Here is a 15754-nt window from a genome sequence, read left to right as displayed (position 1 = left end):
CGAAAAACTGTCCATTTTGACAAACTTAGAATATTGAAACCACAAGTTCTGAGTCTTTACTACAGCTGTACCTCTCAACCCCAACACGCTGTCCTGGTGTCCCAGCAGTGCCTGATGCGAGCAACATTTTACCTTTGAAGATCGCAGCAGGTGGGTCAGGTTAGAGCCCAGGTGCCCTGGGCGAACTGCTGTACAAACATATAATTGGCAAACAAACAGATGGCAGCCTGATCCTGTAGTTACAGCAACATTGCCTAAGCCTGGTGTTCGCTTATTGGTAAAAGTGGCTGGCTTCAAATCTTAGGGTCTTGAGTTTGAGCCCCTGTTGGAAAGGTCGGGAAAAAAATGAGTGCAAGATCATTTGTCCATTGATTATCAAGATCCGAGGGAGGTCCATTTCCCCCAATCATGTCTACGAGAATTTTAAGACTGCGAAGGTATCGATCTTCACTCCAGGCTGTCACCACAACATCACACTGAATTTAGCACCTTAAACAGGGAGACATATAATGAAAGATGGCATCTGATCCTCAATGTGCGCATGGGGCAGCTGGCCCAACATTTGTATTGGAACACGTGCTCGAAAATTCACCTCCCACTGCTGGCACCGGCAACGGAATATTTCCCTTGAATTGAAAACAGAACCAAAACAGCTCCGAGTTAATTACACGAGTGTGACTTTAAACACCGCCTTTAACAAACAGCATTGTTTCACTGTTTATTGGAACAAACATCAGGAAACACTAACTGTGACCATGAACCACCAACATAACATGCTCGATGTAAATACAAATTAAATCTGTAGTTCCAGTATATTCAAAATTACCTGATAATTGTGACTTTTAATTAACTGGAGAATGTCCTCAAATGATTTCTTTAAAAATCAAAACACTCATGGCCTAACAATTACACTTAAGATTATTATTACCTCCACCACCGGAGATGTTCTCACCCTTGTTTGTTTGATTGATCGTTTTTCTGTGAACAGAATATCTCAAAAAGTTATGGACAAATTCGGCCAAAGTTTGGTGGACAGGTTGGGTGTGTGACATGGACAAAATGTTTAGATGATGGTGAAGATCTGGATCCAATAACTTTAAAGTAATTCTTCGCCATTGGGAGATATGGCCAAAAACGATATTGTTATGTCTGGTGGGGTAGTGATATGTAGAGCAGATAGATCTGAATAGGTAACGTGCTTCGTCTGTCACGGTAAGGAATCTGACCTTGTAATAAGTTTCATGTGTACGCGTTTTGTCGGGTAATGAGTATACTTGTGAACCTACCAGGAGGTTCGTGTGTTAAGTAGAGTTAGGGATTAAAGAGCAGCGCCCCTGTGTGTCCTCACCTGGTTAGCCAAACCTTTGTCCCTTTTGGCACTGCAGACCAACATAGACATTCCGACAAGTCCTCAGCGCAACACTAAGTGATTCCCTTCCCTGACGAGACTCTGGAAGAGAACCGGCAAAAGGAAACCAGGCCGGGACACCGCCGATGGGCGCCACCGCCAGTTGCACCTCCGACGGGCCTATCCACCTCGACTGCCACGCACTATGACCACGGAGTAGGGAGCGAGGTTGGGAGGCGCGGTGGGCGTGGGCCTGAGCGAAGCTGGGAGGATCGATGGAAGGGACTGATTGGTTGGCAGCGTGCCAAGGCTGACGTCACCGGCCAGCAGATATTAGCGAGCGCCGAACGCCATTGACAGCAGTGAGTCTTGAGACGCAGTTGGTTCGAGAGAGTTGGTTTGAGTGGGAGAGCACGAGAGTTGGTCGAGTTGGTCGAGTTGGTCTGGAAGGAGAAGCGAGTTGGAAAGATGGAGAGAGACTTGGCAGTGAGTGAGAGAGTTGCCCGAGTTGAGGAGCACGGACGTTTTCCCAGCCAGAGCAGTTGGCAAGCGGTTCGGACAGAGATCCCGGCCCTGGCAGTTGCGAGCAGTTGACCAGCTCGGTTCGCAGTTCACGGTTTGAGTTGGCAGTCCCGGTGAGATCCAAGTTGGCTTGTCGACCGTGCGCGAGGGTCGGCCTCGTGGTGCTCGGTGCTTGGTGCTCGGTGCTTTGGAGCTTGGAGCGAGGCGTGCCGCTGGACGAAAGGAGCCACGTGTGGGAAACGGAGATTGAAGATGACGGACAGATAAGACCGAGTTGCGCGTTCACTTTACACGACGAGACATTCTCTTTTGTATTCATATTCCCTCGTCTGTTTCTGATATCTGTGTGTGGGGACATCCCGATTTAGGACATTTCATTACCGGCACGTATTTTCCTGTCCCTGTCTTTATTGGCAATAAACCCTTGTATTATTTTTTTTGTATATATTCCTGAACGCAGTTTTCCGTGTGATTTATTTAATTTGCAGCAGCATTGGAGACGCCCCAAGAACAGGTAAGGTTGCAGGGGTCTCGCCCTTTCCGATCCATCCCGCGCACTTTGGTGTAGCTGTTGGTTTTTGGAATCCGCCATTGAGTTTTCGCCTTGGGGGCTAAGGCCTTCGCGATCGGCATCCGTGACCGCCTGATATTAATCAAAGATGGTCGCGCGACAATATGTAGCACGATATCTCAAAACGTTGCAGACGAGTTATGACCAAACTAGGTGGATGAGGTGGTTCGGCGGCAAGAACATGCCGATTAGACATTGGTTCAGGTTCGGGTGCTGGTCCGGCCTATCAGTAGGATAAAAAACGTAAATTGTTCAGCTTGGCGGAGGTATTCTCTCCACCGAGTGCAGTTCTAGTTTACTATTGCATTATCCTTGCATTCTGTATTCAGATACATAAAGTCAATAAAGTAAAGAATGAGTGAGCAGTTGGAGCTCTATTTATGTGCAATCCAAACTTCGCCCCTAAAACACCACTGGCCCGCAGTCCTTGAGCTCCAGCACTCTCCGTCAAGACCAAGGCTACACTGCCAGACTTTTGTTTATTGATATTGTTACGGTTTTGGAATGAAGGATAACCACATAGTTTAAAGAGGCCGCTTGGCAGGGTACGACCCTGGGTAGTTTAGATGAGTAAATGCTATTAGAGTAGTTAGGATGAGAAATCCCTTCGCACCATCCATAGTCATTCACCGAGGAGGACGAGCTCCACTCCGAGGCTCTGTAGGCTGTTTGGGACGTGAGACGCATCACGACGAAAAAGTGACCTTGTGTTTGTTCCATACCTTCCTTCTTGGGAGGGATTGGGAGACGAATTCGGAATTAGAGGGGGATATGGGAGACAAGACGTAGTAACGGATTGTAAATACAAGGGGGGGGGGGGGAGGGTAGGGTAGTGTAGCCAACGGTGGGGGGTACGGACGGCTAGGGACGAGTTTGCTCTGCTCGCTCTTCCGCGTCCCTTGCGCCGCACCACCTTGTTTTTCTGTGTGCCATTGCATCTTTTCCGCTTGCTTGTTGTGCCTCGTCTCTCCCCCCGCCCCAGGACCATTATGGAGGCCGAACTGTGCAGCACCATCGACCTGTGCAGCATCCCTTCTGCACATTGCTGCCCTGTCCTTGTTCCACCTGGGCAGCCGAACTGTGCAGCACCTTGCTGCCATGTCCTTTTGCTGCACCTTTGTTCCACCTGTGCAGCCGAACTGTGCAGCACCTTGCTGCCATGTCCTTGTTGCACCTGTGCAGCCAACCTGTGCAGCACTTTGCTGCCATAAACCACCTTGCTGCACCCTTGTCACACACATGGACCACAAGCCTTGTGGCCTTGCACCTCTGCTGTGCAGCATCTTGCTGCAAAATCATCTTGCACTTCGGACCACTTGTTTGAGTGGCATTGATGCCACGCAGTTGGACCACGTGAGAACGGCCCTGCTGGCCAATGGAAAGCAAATAAAAGCATTTTCTTTATTATTGTGTGCTAGGGATAAAGAAGTTCTGCAAGTTTAGATGGCCCTGATGCTTCAAATGGCCTGTATGCCAGTCAGGGGGCCAGCCAGTTTAATAGACGCACACGGAAGAAGCAAGAAGCAAGATGCAAGCAGCAAGTGCCATTTATGAGTGTGTTTTGTTGTGTTTTCTCTCCCCTTCAATATTCTCTTCCAAAAAGAACAGGTCCTGGGTCATAGCATTGTAAATAAAGTTAAGTTACGTGCTTGTAAATATAAGAATGCTGCCCACCGGCTATGTGTTTAGTTTGAAAATTCCGGAAATACTCGGGTAGTTGTGGGTGTGAAACTGTTAGATAGCTTCTGTACCATCCTCCAAACAGTGATGACTCCATTTACATTTCGCTGTCGGACAACATGGACCAACTTCGATCAACTCATCCAAACTCTCTCTTCCTCATATGTGGCGACTTCAACTGTCATCATGCCAGCTGGCTGGGTGTGGGTTCATCTCTCACCAGCCATGGCACATCAGCAAAGGACTTCTGCGACTCATTGGGACTGACACAATCTGTCAATTTCCCGACCCGGATCTCAGTCAATGGAGCATCTTCTCTTCTGAACGTGGTTATGACTAACATCCCTGCAAATGTCTGCTGCTCTTCTTCTGCTCCAATCGGTTCTTCTGATCATGTGCTTGTTGAAGTGGACATCTCTCTGACCATTCTCAAAGAGCCTCCTCAGCGCCGACGAGTCTGGCATTTCACTCAGGCCGACTGGCACGGGCTGCAAGCAGCCATCAATCACCTGGACTGGTCTCCCATTTCTACTGCCTCTGACATCAATTCTTCCTGGGAATTCTTCCAAAGCAAACTGCTCTCTCTCATGCACAGATTTATCCCATCTCGTCTTCAGTTGTCTTACCCTTCCTCCCGTCCATGGTACACTGAATCTTGTGGTGAGGCACTTGCCCTGAAACAACTTGCCTTTGCCTCTTGGAAGGCAAATCCAACTGAAGGCAATCTCAGTTCCTTCCACCAAGCTCAAAACAAGTGTGTCTACCCTCAGGAGTGCCAGGAAGCACTATCTCTCCACACTCAAGATTGAACTCTCAAACATGTCTCCTTCCTCCAAATCCTGGTGGCATCTGGTCAAATCCATTTCTGGTGTTTGTTCCCCTCCATCCCCCAGCCTTACCTCAAATGGCTGCACAGTTGACAGCGCACGTGACAAAGCCGAATGCCTCAACTCTGTGTTTGCCTCAACATCTTGTGTCCAAAATCCATCTCTTTCTGTACCCACCTTACCCAGTCAAACCCAACTGCTCCTGGACTCTGTGTCCTTCTCTCTTGACAAGGTGGAGAAGTTTTTCTCAAACCTCGACTCTGATTCTGCAACTGGACCAGACGGCATCAGCCCACGGGTCCTAAAATCCTGCTCTGCCGCTCTATCTCACCCTCTCTCTGTTCTTTTCACCCTCTCTTTTGCTCAAGGTCATCTCCCACAATCTTGGAAATCAGCAAACGTTACCGCTTCACACAAAAAAGGTGCAAAAACAGATCCTTGCAACTACAGACCAATCAGCCTGCTTCCAATTATCAGCAAAGTCATGGATTCCATCATTGCTTCGGATATCAAATCCTTCCTCTTCTCCAATGGCTTGATCTCTGATCATCAATTTGGATTCAGACCAGGTCATTCTACTCTGGACATGTTGCTTCTGCTGTCTCAACAATGGATGGAGGTCCTCAATGCCAAACAGCAAATCAGAGCTGTCTCACTTGACATATCACGTGCATTCGATACGGTTTGGCACCCAGCTCTGCTCAACAAACTCTCCTCCTATGGTATCCATGGAAATCTCCACTCATGGCTTGCGGACTTCCTCTCTGGTCATAGGCAACGTGTGGCCCTGAATGGATTTCTCTCATCTCCCCTTCCTGTTCTGGCTGGAGTTCCCCAAGGTAGTGTTCTGGGCCCTGTGCTATTTCTGGTCTTCATCAATGATCTCTCCGACTCTCTGGAAAATCCTCTCTATCTCTTTGCTGATGACTCCACTATCTGCCGCTCCATTCCTCATCCCTCAGATCGGCAGTCTGCAGCCTCCTCACTCTCTGCAGACCTGGACAAAATCACAGACTGGTCAAACAAGTGGAACATGTCTTTCAATCCTGACAAATCTCACACTCTTACAATGTCTCTCCGAAAGGACCGACTGGAAAACCCTCCCATCTACTTTCTCAACAATCCTCTCCAAGAAGTTCTGTCGCTCAAGCTTTTGGGTCTCACTGTCTGCCATGATCTTTCTTGGGAAAACCACATTTCCAAGCTGGCCTCCAAAGCCAGTCGCCGACTGGGCATCCTCCGTCGTGTGAAGTCCTTCCTTGGCACACCTGAGCTCCTCACCACATACAAGGCTTTCATCCGCAGCTCAATGGAATACTGTTCCCACCTCTGGGCTGGTGCTCCTGCCTCACACCTAGCTCGGCTTCAGGCTGCTGAAACCAAAGCTTTAGGAATCATTGGAATCTCCTGCGATGAAGTTAACTCCGAGGGCCTTTCACTCACTCACCGCAGGCCGGTTGGTGGTCTTTCTGTCTTCTACCGACTCCTCTCCGGCCTTGCTCCCCCAGCTCTCTCTGTGCTCTGTCCCCCCAATATTCCTTCAGGTCGCACAAGATCTGCCTGCAACCCTCTTATGGTTAAACTGCCAAAATCTAGGCTCTCTGCTCACCTTCACTCTTTCATTCCCCTTTTCTCCCGCCTGTGGAACAAACTCCCCCACTCCCTTCAATCCCACTCCTCCCTCCAGCTCTTTAAAACAGCTGTTCACCACCATCTCTTATCTTCCCCCATCCAAAACCTTGATCTTTTCTACCCCCGCTAATTCACCCCAGATAAACTTCTTCTTTTTTTTTTTGGAAATTCCAACTTCTTTCCTGAAAGTCCTTGCAGTGTTCATATGTTTTATACCTCTCCCACCTCCCCCCAAGACCTCCCCCTCCCACATTTCTCCCGATGTCCCTGCTCTCAAATGTTGTGTTTGTGTCCTTCCCCCTCTCTCCCCATCTTGTCTACCGCTCCCCTTATTTTTTGTGTTTTATGTGTCGGTTTGACTTTTTGTGTGATTAATGTTAGCTCTTTCACGAGCCTCGATCTTGTCTACAAAAAAAAAAAAAAAAAGTAAAAAAAAAAAGCTTCTCAATGCAATAGGAGGGACATATCTAGTGCTAAAACTGTCGCACACATGGGTCAGAATAAATGGTAGGGGGAACCACACCTATGTGTCACATTTAAACGTAATATCAATTTTGCATGTCAGGCTCTACCGGTCATTCAATTGGTGGGTTCGACTCGGGACGAGTCTGGTGAGGGAGGGGTGTAGTGTTATGGTTTTGGAATAAAGGATAATCCCCCTCGTAGGTAGTCGCACCACAACATGTAGCCTCACGATAGTTCAGTTATTTCTTAGTGAATGTAAGCGTTGTCCTTTCCTGTGTTAATTTTCCGTTGAGCAGGCCCGTGAGTAGGGTGGTCTTTTGGCGCCAGCATACCACGTGGCAGGCCTGAACAAGTCTGGCGAGGCCGAAGGGAGGCGCTGAAGGAGGGAGTGGCCGGTAAGCGAGAGCCGCCATTCAGAGCTCGAGGGGAGTGGCTAACCACGGTGATGAGAGGTGGGGCTTGGAACATTCGAGTAAGGCCGGGGCAGAGTAATAAAACCCTGCTCCGAGCCCCCCACCCCAGTTCAGTTGAGTCGGAGCCCCTGTGAGAGTGAGTTGGAGTTCGGGTCGAGGCATTGATTGAGTCAGAGAGTGAGAACGCGCAAGAGAACGAGTCAATTGCATTGCCGGTTATCGAGATTGTACACGAACTTGCCCCATGCCCCGTGCCCTGCTCTCTGCGCTGTATTAATCGTGCTCGAGAAGACGACCGTTCCGGGCTACATACGCGCGATTTCCTCCTGCCTGCCTTCTCCTGCATACGTGCCATGACCGCCAGAGGGCCACACCGGGCGAGCTGCCCCGGAGCGACCGACGGCAAAGCGCGTTTGGCGCTCGAACTTCTTCTCTTCTTCTCCCCGTGTGCGTGAGTGGGCCCTGTGTCTGGGGATAAGTTAAATTGGTTAAGCTTCTGCTCTGTGTCCCCTTTCATTCATCCTGATTATTGTACATTGTAAATAAATTGTGTTATTCCTCTTATTTGACCGTTCCCATCCCTTCCATTGATTGGCCTCGCATGGTACGACTAGAACCGCTCGAATCGGGTTCCATAAGAGTAACGGCACGAGTCACGTGATACGCATACCGCTCGGGCATACTCGATTAAGCGTGGCTTGTGCGAGGTTCGGTCCCCGCTTTCGTGGCAGCATGGGTTAAAGGTACGTGTGGCTTTGACCCGATACCCTTTTTCACGCTTGCTCCGGAAGTGGCGATTCGGCCTCGTGGACACGAAGACCCAGGGGAAAAAAGGGGTTTAATACCCCCTTTGTAACGGGAACGGGCTTCGGGAGATCTGCAACAAATGAGTAAAGAATGAGTGAGCAGTTGGAGCTCTATTTATGTGCAATCCAAACTTCGCCCCTAAAACACCACTGGCCCGCAGTCATTGAGCTCCAGCACTCTCCGTCAAGACCGAGGCTACACTGCCAGACTTTTGTTTATTGATATTATTGTTTAAGGACAGTTTCGTGATTGTTTTCTGGAATGGTGCCTTCAAGTGGCATGTATGTCGCATTTCAACATTCTTGCTCATTTTTAATCAGTGAGTCAGTGTGTGTCTGTGAGTGATCTATAAATACCAAGTTGTCCTCACACTGTCCACTGGCCAACAATTCCAAAATTTTGGGGTTTGATTCATATTGGAGGAAAAAGGGGAAGTGAAAGAGTTCATTAAAGTTTGCATCCAAGTTATGGGAGCGTGATACTAATTATAATTAAATAAATAAATTAATAAATGCTCATAAATTCTCTCAAGGCAAAGATCTTCAATTGCATTTTCAGGTTTTCATTAAAGACTCATTCACTATTACTTTGAAGAATAATAACTTAATAATATCTGATGCATGTGCAAAGAATGTACACCTGCTGATGGAGCAATCTGTATGGTTTCATTGGCCCTGTGAGAGTTCTCAAGGAAACTGAAAGGCCTGTTCCATTTGTTGATACAGATTATACTTGCAATGTACATGCTGACAATGAAGTACAAAGTATGAAACGCGTCAATATTAAACTCCAAGCTCAGTGGTGCCTTGTATGGTGTCATTGCTCGGTACAGGTACAGATAATACATCGGTAGTGCCATTTTCCATCCATTTCGATCCCAACACAGGCAGAGTGCAGAGCGAGCGAAGAACACTTCCCAGCAACTGCGCAAAGGCTTCGCATAAAGCCTCGTCACCTGATGCTTCTTTCACCGTTACTGCAAGCACTAGAGGTTCTTGATCTAGTTGCAGATTAGCCAACATCAGGGTGCCTCTTTGTTCACGAGCACAAACGTAAGCCTTCCATGGGTGGACCTCTTGTCGGCTCACAGCTATGACAGTCACCCCAACAGCATGTAGAGCCGGCTGCAGCAGCTGCGCTCCAGCAGCGATCCAGCCAGTCTGCTCGTTCGCTTCATCTGAAAACGCCAAGATTGAGGAGTCTGTGTTGTTAAAGGCTTGATAGTCATTCCAGTGAAGAAAGACAGTTATAGTGGGAGACCATGCCTTCCAACATGCTTCAAACTGTACCGGTGTAAGTGCCGTATGGCATAACTCCAATGTTGTTGTAGCTGGAGAATATGAAGGTGGAACCAATGACTCCGGAGGAGGTGCTGCAGACTGTAAGGGTGGAACCAGTGACTCCAGAGGTGGAGCTGGAGACGGTGATGGTGGAGCTGCAGATTGCGATGGTACAGTTGCAGATTGTGATGGTGGAGCTGCAGATTGTGATGGTGGAGCCAGTGATTCTGGAGGGGGAGTTGCAGATTGTGATGGTGGCGCTAGTGATTCTGGAGGAGGAGTTACAGATTGTGATGGTGGAGCCAGTGATTCTGGAGGAGGAGTTGCAGATTGTGATGGTGGAGCCAGTGATTCTGGAGGAGGAGTTGCAGATTGTGATGGTGGAGCCAGTGATTCTGGAGGAGTTGCAGATTGTGATGGTAGAGCCAGAGGTTCTGGAGGAGTTGCAGATTGTGATGGTGGAGTTGCAGATTGTGATGGTGGAGTTGCAGGTTGTGATGGTGGAGTTGCAGATTGTGATGGTGGAGTTGCCGAATGTGATGGTGGAACCAGTGATTCTGGAGGAGGAGTTGCAGATTGGGATGGAGGAGTTGCAGATTGTGATTGTGGAGCCAGTGCTTCTGGAGGAGTTGCAGATTGTGATTGTGGAGCCAGTGATGCTGGAGGGGGAGTTGCAAATTGTGATGGTGGCGCTCGTGATTCTGGAGGAGGAGTTGCAGATTGTGATGGAGGAGTTGCAGATTGTGATTGTGGAGCCAGTGCTTCTGGAGGAGTTGCAGATTGTGATTGTGGAGCCAGTGATGCTGGAGGAGTTGCAGATTGTGATGGTGGAGTTGCAGATTGTGATGGTAGAGATGCAGATTGTGATGGTTGAGTTGCAGCTTGTGATGGTGGAGTTGCAGCTTGTGATGGTGGAGTTGCAGCTTGTGATGGTGGAGTTGCAGCTTGTGATGGTGGAGTGGCAGCTTGTGATGGTGGAGTTGCAGATTGTGATGGAGGAGTTGCTGATTGTGATGGAGGAGTTGCAGATTGTGATTGTGGAGCCAGTGATTCTGGAGGAGGAGTTGCAGATTGTGATGGTGGAGTTGCAGATTGTGATGGTGGAGTTGCAGATTGTGATGGTGGAGTTGCAGATTGTGATGGTGGAGTTGCAGATTGTGATGGTGGAGTTGCAGATTGTGATGGTGGAGTTGCAGATTGTGATGGTGGAGTTGCAGATTGTGATGGTGGAGTTGCAGATTGTGATGGTGGAGTTGCCGATTGTGATGGTCGAGTCAGTGATTCTGGAGGAGTTGCAGATTGTGATGGTGGAGTTGCAGATGATGGAACCATGCTTGGTGCATCTCGTTCAATGGTGCTCCGCTCTGAATACAATACATCAGTGAACATTAAACTGGTTGCAAGATTATTATCCAAAACATGATATAATGTGCTGAAAAATTAAATGTTATTTTTGCCTGAGGACCTAAATGATAAAGAATAGTAAGCAGAAACACAACATAATACTATTGTTTGACTCACAGCAATAGTTACAAGTAATCATTTGTTAAAAAAATTGCATTAAAGGATGTAAGGATTGGATGGCAAAAAGGAAGTAAACTAGGTAGGGATGGTCACCAAATTGTGAAGTGAAACCATCCATGCATCTCAGTGAAATATTAAATCGTTACACGCACACACACACACACACACACACACACACACACACACACACGATGGTTTAGATCACAGAAACATCATCACATCATCACAGAAATGATGTACCATCAACCAACACAGCAAAGAGGTTTAGAGGCAGAACAAAAGGGATGAAAGAGAGGTTGTTAAGGAACAATTGACCACATACTACTGAACAAGGCCATACTTGAAAATTGCAAAATGCGAAGAACTAAATTGTCCACCGACTGGATAGACTATAAGAAAGCTTTTGACAGTGTCCCACATTCGTGGATGATAAAATGCATGCAAGCATACAAAATCAATTCCCAAATAATCAAACTGATTGAGAAAGCAATGGAGTTCTGGAACACCACATTGATATTACAGCACTTACATTTATATTATATATATTACATTATATATATTACATTTATACGGTCTGGCACCCTGCTCTGCTCACCAAACTCTCCTCCTTTGGTATCCAGGGAAATCTCCACACATGGCTGGCGGACCTCCTCTCTAGTCGGTCAACGTGTGGCCCTGAATGGGTTTCTCTCATCTCCTCTTCCTGTTCAGGCTGGAGTTCCCCAAGGCAGTGTTCTGGGCCCTGTGCTTTTTCTGGTCTTCATCAATGATCTCTCCGACTCTCTTGAAAATCCTCTCTATCTCTTTGCTGATGACTCCACTCTCTGCCGCTCCATTCCTCATCCCTCAGATCGGCAGTCTGCAGCCTCCTCACTCTCTGCAGACCTGGACAAAATCACTGACTGGGCAAACAAGTGGAACATGTCTTTCAATCCTCACAAATCTCACACTCTTACGATGTCTCTCCGAAAAGACCGACTCGACAACCCTCCCATCCACTTTCTGAATAATCCTCTCAAAGAAGTTCTGTCACTCAAACTTTTGGGTCTCACTATCTGCCATGATCTTTCCTGGGAAAACCACATTTCAAATCTGGCCTCCAAAGCCAGTCGCCGACTGGGCATCCTCCGTCGTGTGAAGTCCTTCCTTGGCACACCTGAGCTCCTCACCACATACAAGGCTTTCATCCGCAGCTCAATGGAATACTGCTCTCCCCTCTGGGCTGGTGCTCCTGCCTCACACCTAGCTCGTCTTCACGCTGTTGAAACCAAAGCGTTCAGAATCATTGGAATCTCCCATGATGAAGCTATCTCCGAGGGCCTTTCACTTACTCACCACAGGCAGGTTGGTGGTCTTTGTGTCTTCTACCGACTCCTCTCTGGCCTTGCTCCTCCAGCTCTCTCTGGGCTCTGTCCCGCAAATATTCCTAAAGGTCGCACAAGATCTGCCTGCAACCCTCTTATGGTTAAACTGCCAAAATCAAGACTCTCTGCTCACCTTCACTCTTTCATTCCTCTTTTCTCCTGCCTCTGGAACAAACTCCCCCACTCCCTTCAATCCCACTCCTCCCTCCAGGTCTTTAAATCAGCTGTTCACCACCATCTCTTATCTTCCCCCATCCAAAACCTTGATCTTTTCTACCCCCGCTAATTTCACCCCAAATCCTCTCTTTTGAAATACCAACTTCTTTCCTGGAAGTCCTTGGTGTCCTTGTGTTTATACTTCTCCCCACCCCCCCAACCCCCCTTCCCATGCCGCTTCCCCCCAAGCCCTCTCCCCCCACACATTCCCGATGTCCCTCACAAATGTTGTGTTTATGTGCTTCCCCTTCTCTCCCCATCTTGTCTTCCGCTCCCCTTTTTATATAGTTTGTTTGTTTGTCTGTTTGATTTGTTTGTGTGATAAATGTTAGCTCTTTCACGAGCCTCGATTATGTATACAAAAAAAAAAAAAAAAAAAAACTCAGAAGAAAAATCGAAATACAAGATGTGAAGATACGGTGTGGGAACGTCCAGGGAGACAGTCTTTCCCCCCTTCTGTTTTGTCTGGCTCTGGACCCACTAAGTAACCTAATCAATGAACAGGAATACGGATACACCCTAACAGCTAATAGAAGAACATCCAAAGAAATAGGAAAGGTGACATATCTCCTATACATGGATGATTTGAAGCTCTTCTCGCCAAATGACAAAAAATTGACAGAACAATTAAAACGAGTAAAACAGTTTTCCGAGGACATTCAAATGGAATTTGGACTAGACAAGTGCGCCAAGTGCACATTTGTACAAGGTAAACCAATAAAAACAGACAACATAAAAATTGACCTTGGAACAACAACACAGCAGTTCGAAAATGAAGCATCATACAAATACCTCGAAGTAGAAGAGGACCACCAAATATGTCAAAAAACAAAAACAATCACCAAAGATTACCTACGTAGAATGCAGCTGATCCTGAAAACATACCTCCCCCCAAGAAACAAAATCAAAGCCATAAACCAGCTTGCAGTACCAGTGTTCCAATATAGCAGTGGAATAATAAACTGGCCCCAATCAGAAATCAACAAGTTAGACTTCAAAACAAGAAAACTCCTTACCATCCACAAAATGTTTTACAAAAACCAGTGCATCCCGAGAATGTACCTGCCGAGACAAGAGGGAGCGAGCGGCCTGATGGAACTCAACCAGGTGCACAAAGTGACGAGAGTAGCACTATCTGAGTATGTGAAATGTTCAACAGAGTATCAGATGCAATTTGTAAACAAACATGAACACAACAAACCTGAAAAAGTATCCCTAACTCACCTTGCAAATAATTTCCAAAAGCAGGTGTGAATAGAAGATGCACCACAGGAAAACGAAACAGCAACAAATACAGCCCCAACAATTGCAAAAAAGAAAAAACAAATATATAAAAAGAAATATCAAGAAATACACACCAACAACTGGGAGAATGACAAAAGAGCAGGAAAATACAAAAAATTATTGGACAGAGTAGGGATAGACAAAGAAGGCTCATTGGAATGGCTAAGATAATGTCAGCTCAACTGGGACGGCGAACGAATCGTAATAACTGCCCAAGATCAAGGACACTAGACCAATGGATTAAAAAAGATGGCGAGACTGAGCCAGATGGACAAGTGTAGATTCTGCAAGACAGAAACAGAAAGTACGAGTCACTTGCTCTTGGGATGCAAAAAACTATCAGAACAACTTTACACACAACAGCACAATACAACAGGCATTTTAAGGCCATTTTCCCTGCAAGAGCGGGGGTTAGCCTTGCGGGCCCAATGACAATCTTCTCCATTTTGCCATATTTTCTGCATCACCCCTTGTTAACCCCCTTGCCCGCATTTCCTCTTCCACCACCTTTAGCTTAGTCTTTCTCGGTATTCCCCATCCTCTACTTCCTTCTACATTCATTTCCATCACTCTTCTCAACTAGTCACTTTCATCCTTCCTCAACACATGACCAAACCATCTCAACCTGTTTCTCTTCACAGCATCCATCACAGGCTCTATTCCCATCATCTTTCGCAATAATTAATCATTTGTCTTTCTCTCTCTCAACGATACTCCACACATCCACCAAACCTTCGCATTTACGCTTTGTTGCTGCTCTACGTTCATTACCCATGTCTCGCTCCCATAAATCATAACACTTCTCAAACATGCAGTATACACCTTTCCCTTCAGCTTCAACGACACTCCCCTCCTCATCAGCATGCCACTCAGTTCCCGAAACTTCTTCCATGCACATCTCACTCTAAAAACCGTTGCCGAGTCTGATCCACCTTCTCCATTCAACATGTCTCCTTGGTAGCAAAATGTTTTAACACCTTCCAGCTTCATGCTATCTCCAAGATCCAACTCAACATTTCCTCCATCTGCAGCTCCCTCTGTGCACACCTTACACTTGAATGTAGCTGCCACACTGGTTAATGACCCTCTCAGACCACTACATTTTTGATGAACCCACTCTGCGCACATTGTACATTGAATGAAGTTCACTCCGACACCCTTCCTGCACACAGCACACGGCCACTTCACAGTTCTTTCCACCTCACCACATGCTTTACAACTTGCCATCACCTTCGTTTTTCCGATATTCACCTTCAGACCTTTTGTCTCCATACATTCCTTCCACTTGATCATCTTCTCCTTCAGTCCATCCATACTTTCCGCAATCAACTCCAGATCATCTGCATACAACAACTCTGACGGTAAACCCTCCTTTACATTCCGAGCCAGCACCTCCATCACAGCTACAAATAGTAGTGGACTTAGTACTGACCCCTGATGCACTCCCACCTTCACCTCAAACTCACCACTGTTCCCGTCCTTCGTCCTTACAGCTGTGCGCGCTCTCTCGTACATTGCCATCACTACTCTGATCAACCATCCCTCCACTCCTAACTTCCTCAATGCCCATGTCACTTCTTCGCATGGAACCCTATCGAATGCTTTCTCCAGATCAACAAACCCAAGAAACAACTTCTTCCTCTTCTCCATGTACTTCTCCTGCAACTGCCTTCCAATAAAAAGCTGGTCTGTCGTTCCTCTTCCTGGCATAAATCCAAACTGCATTTCGTCGATCTTCACTTTTTTCCTTATCCTCCTCTACAACACCCTTTCTAATACCTTCATTCCATGCTCCAATAACTTTATCGCTCGATACGAGCC

At 47.1% G+C, this 15754-nt stretch overlaps 1 protein-coding gene and 1 long non-coding RNA gene across 6 annotated transcripts in view; both read right to left on the bottom strand.

Annotated features, from left to right (window-relative positions):
• Positions 1-705: 705 nt before the first annotated feature.
• Positions 706-6667, bottom strand: LOC144892599 (uncharacterized). The gene is made up of 2 exons (XR_013623794.1): positions 3592-6667; positions 706-3530 (listed from the first exon to the last, which is right to left on the bottom strand). It is a non-coding gene; the product is annotated as an uncharacterized LOC144892599 (long non-coding RNA).
• A 1794-nt stretch (positions 6668-8461) lies between these two features.
• Positions 8462-15754, bottom strand: part of LOC137429734 (AP-2 complex subunit beta) — a 52891-nt gene continuing 45598 nt past the window's right edge. For 4 of the 5 annotated variants that reach the window (XM_068119933.2, XM_068119934.2, XM_068119937.2 and 1 more), the window contains one exon: positions 8462-10909. In XM_068119933.2, the coding sequence (XP_067976034.2) occupies positions 9048-10909 (1862 nt within the window). In that variant the 3' untranslated portion in view covers positions 8462-9047. The remainder of the gene's footprint in view (positions 10910-15754) is intronic. The other variant, XM_068119935.2, reaches the window with a different exon arrangement.

The sequence above is a fragment of the Myxine glutinosa genome, chromosome 6 (genome assembly GCF_964187855.1).
Source record: "Myxine glutinosa chromosome 6, kmMyxGlut1.1, whole genome shotgun sequence".
Taxonomy (NCBI): domain Eukaryota; kingdom Metazoa; phylum Chordata; class Myxini; order Myxiniformes; family Myxinidae; genus Myxine; species Myxine glutinosa.
Note: the sequence above shows the minus strand (reverse complement) of the source record. Positions and strands in the feature narration are given on the sequence as shown.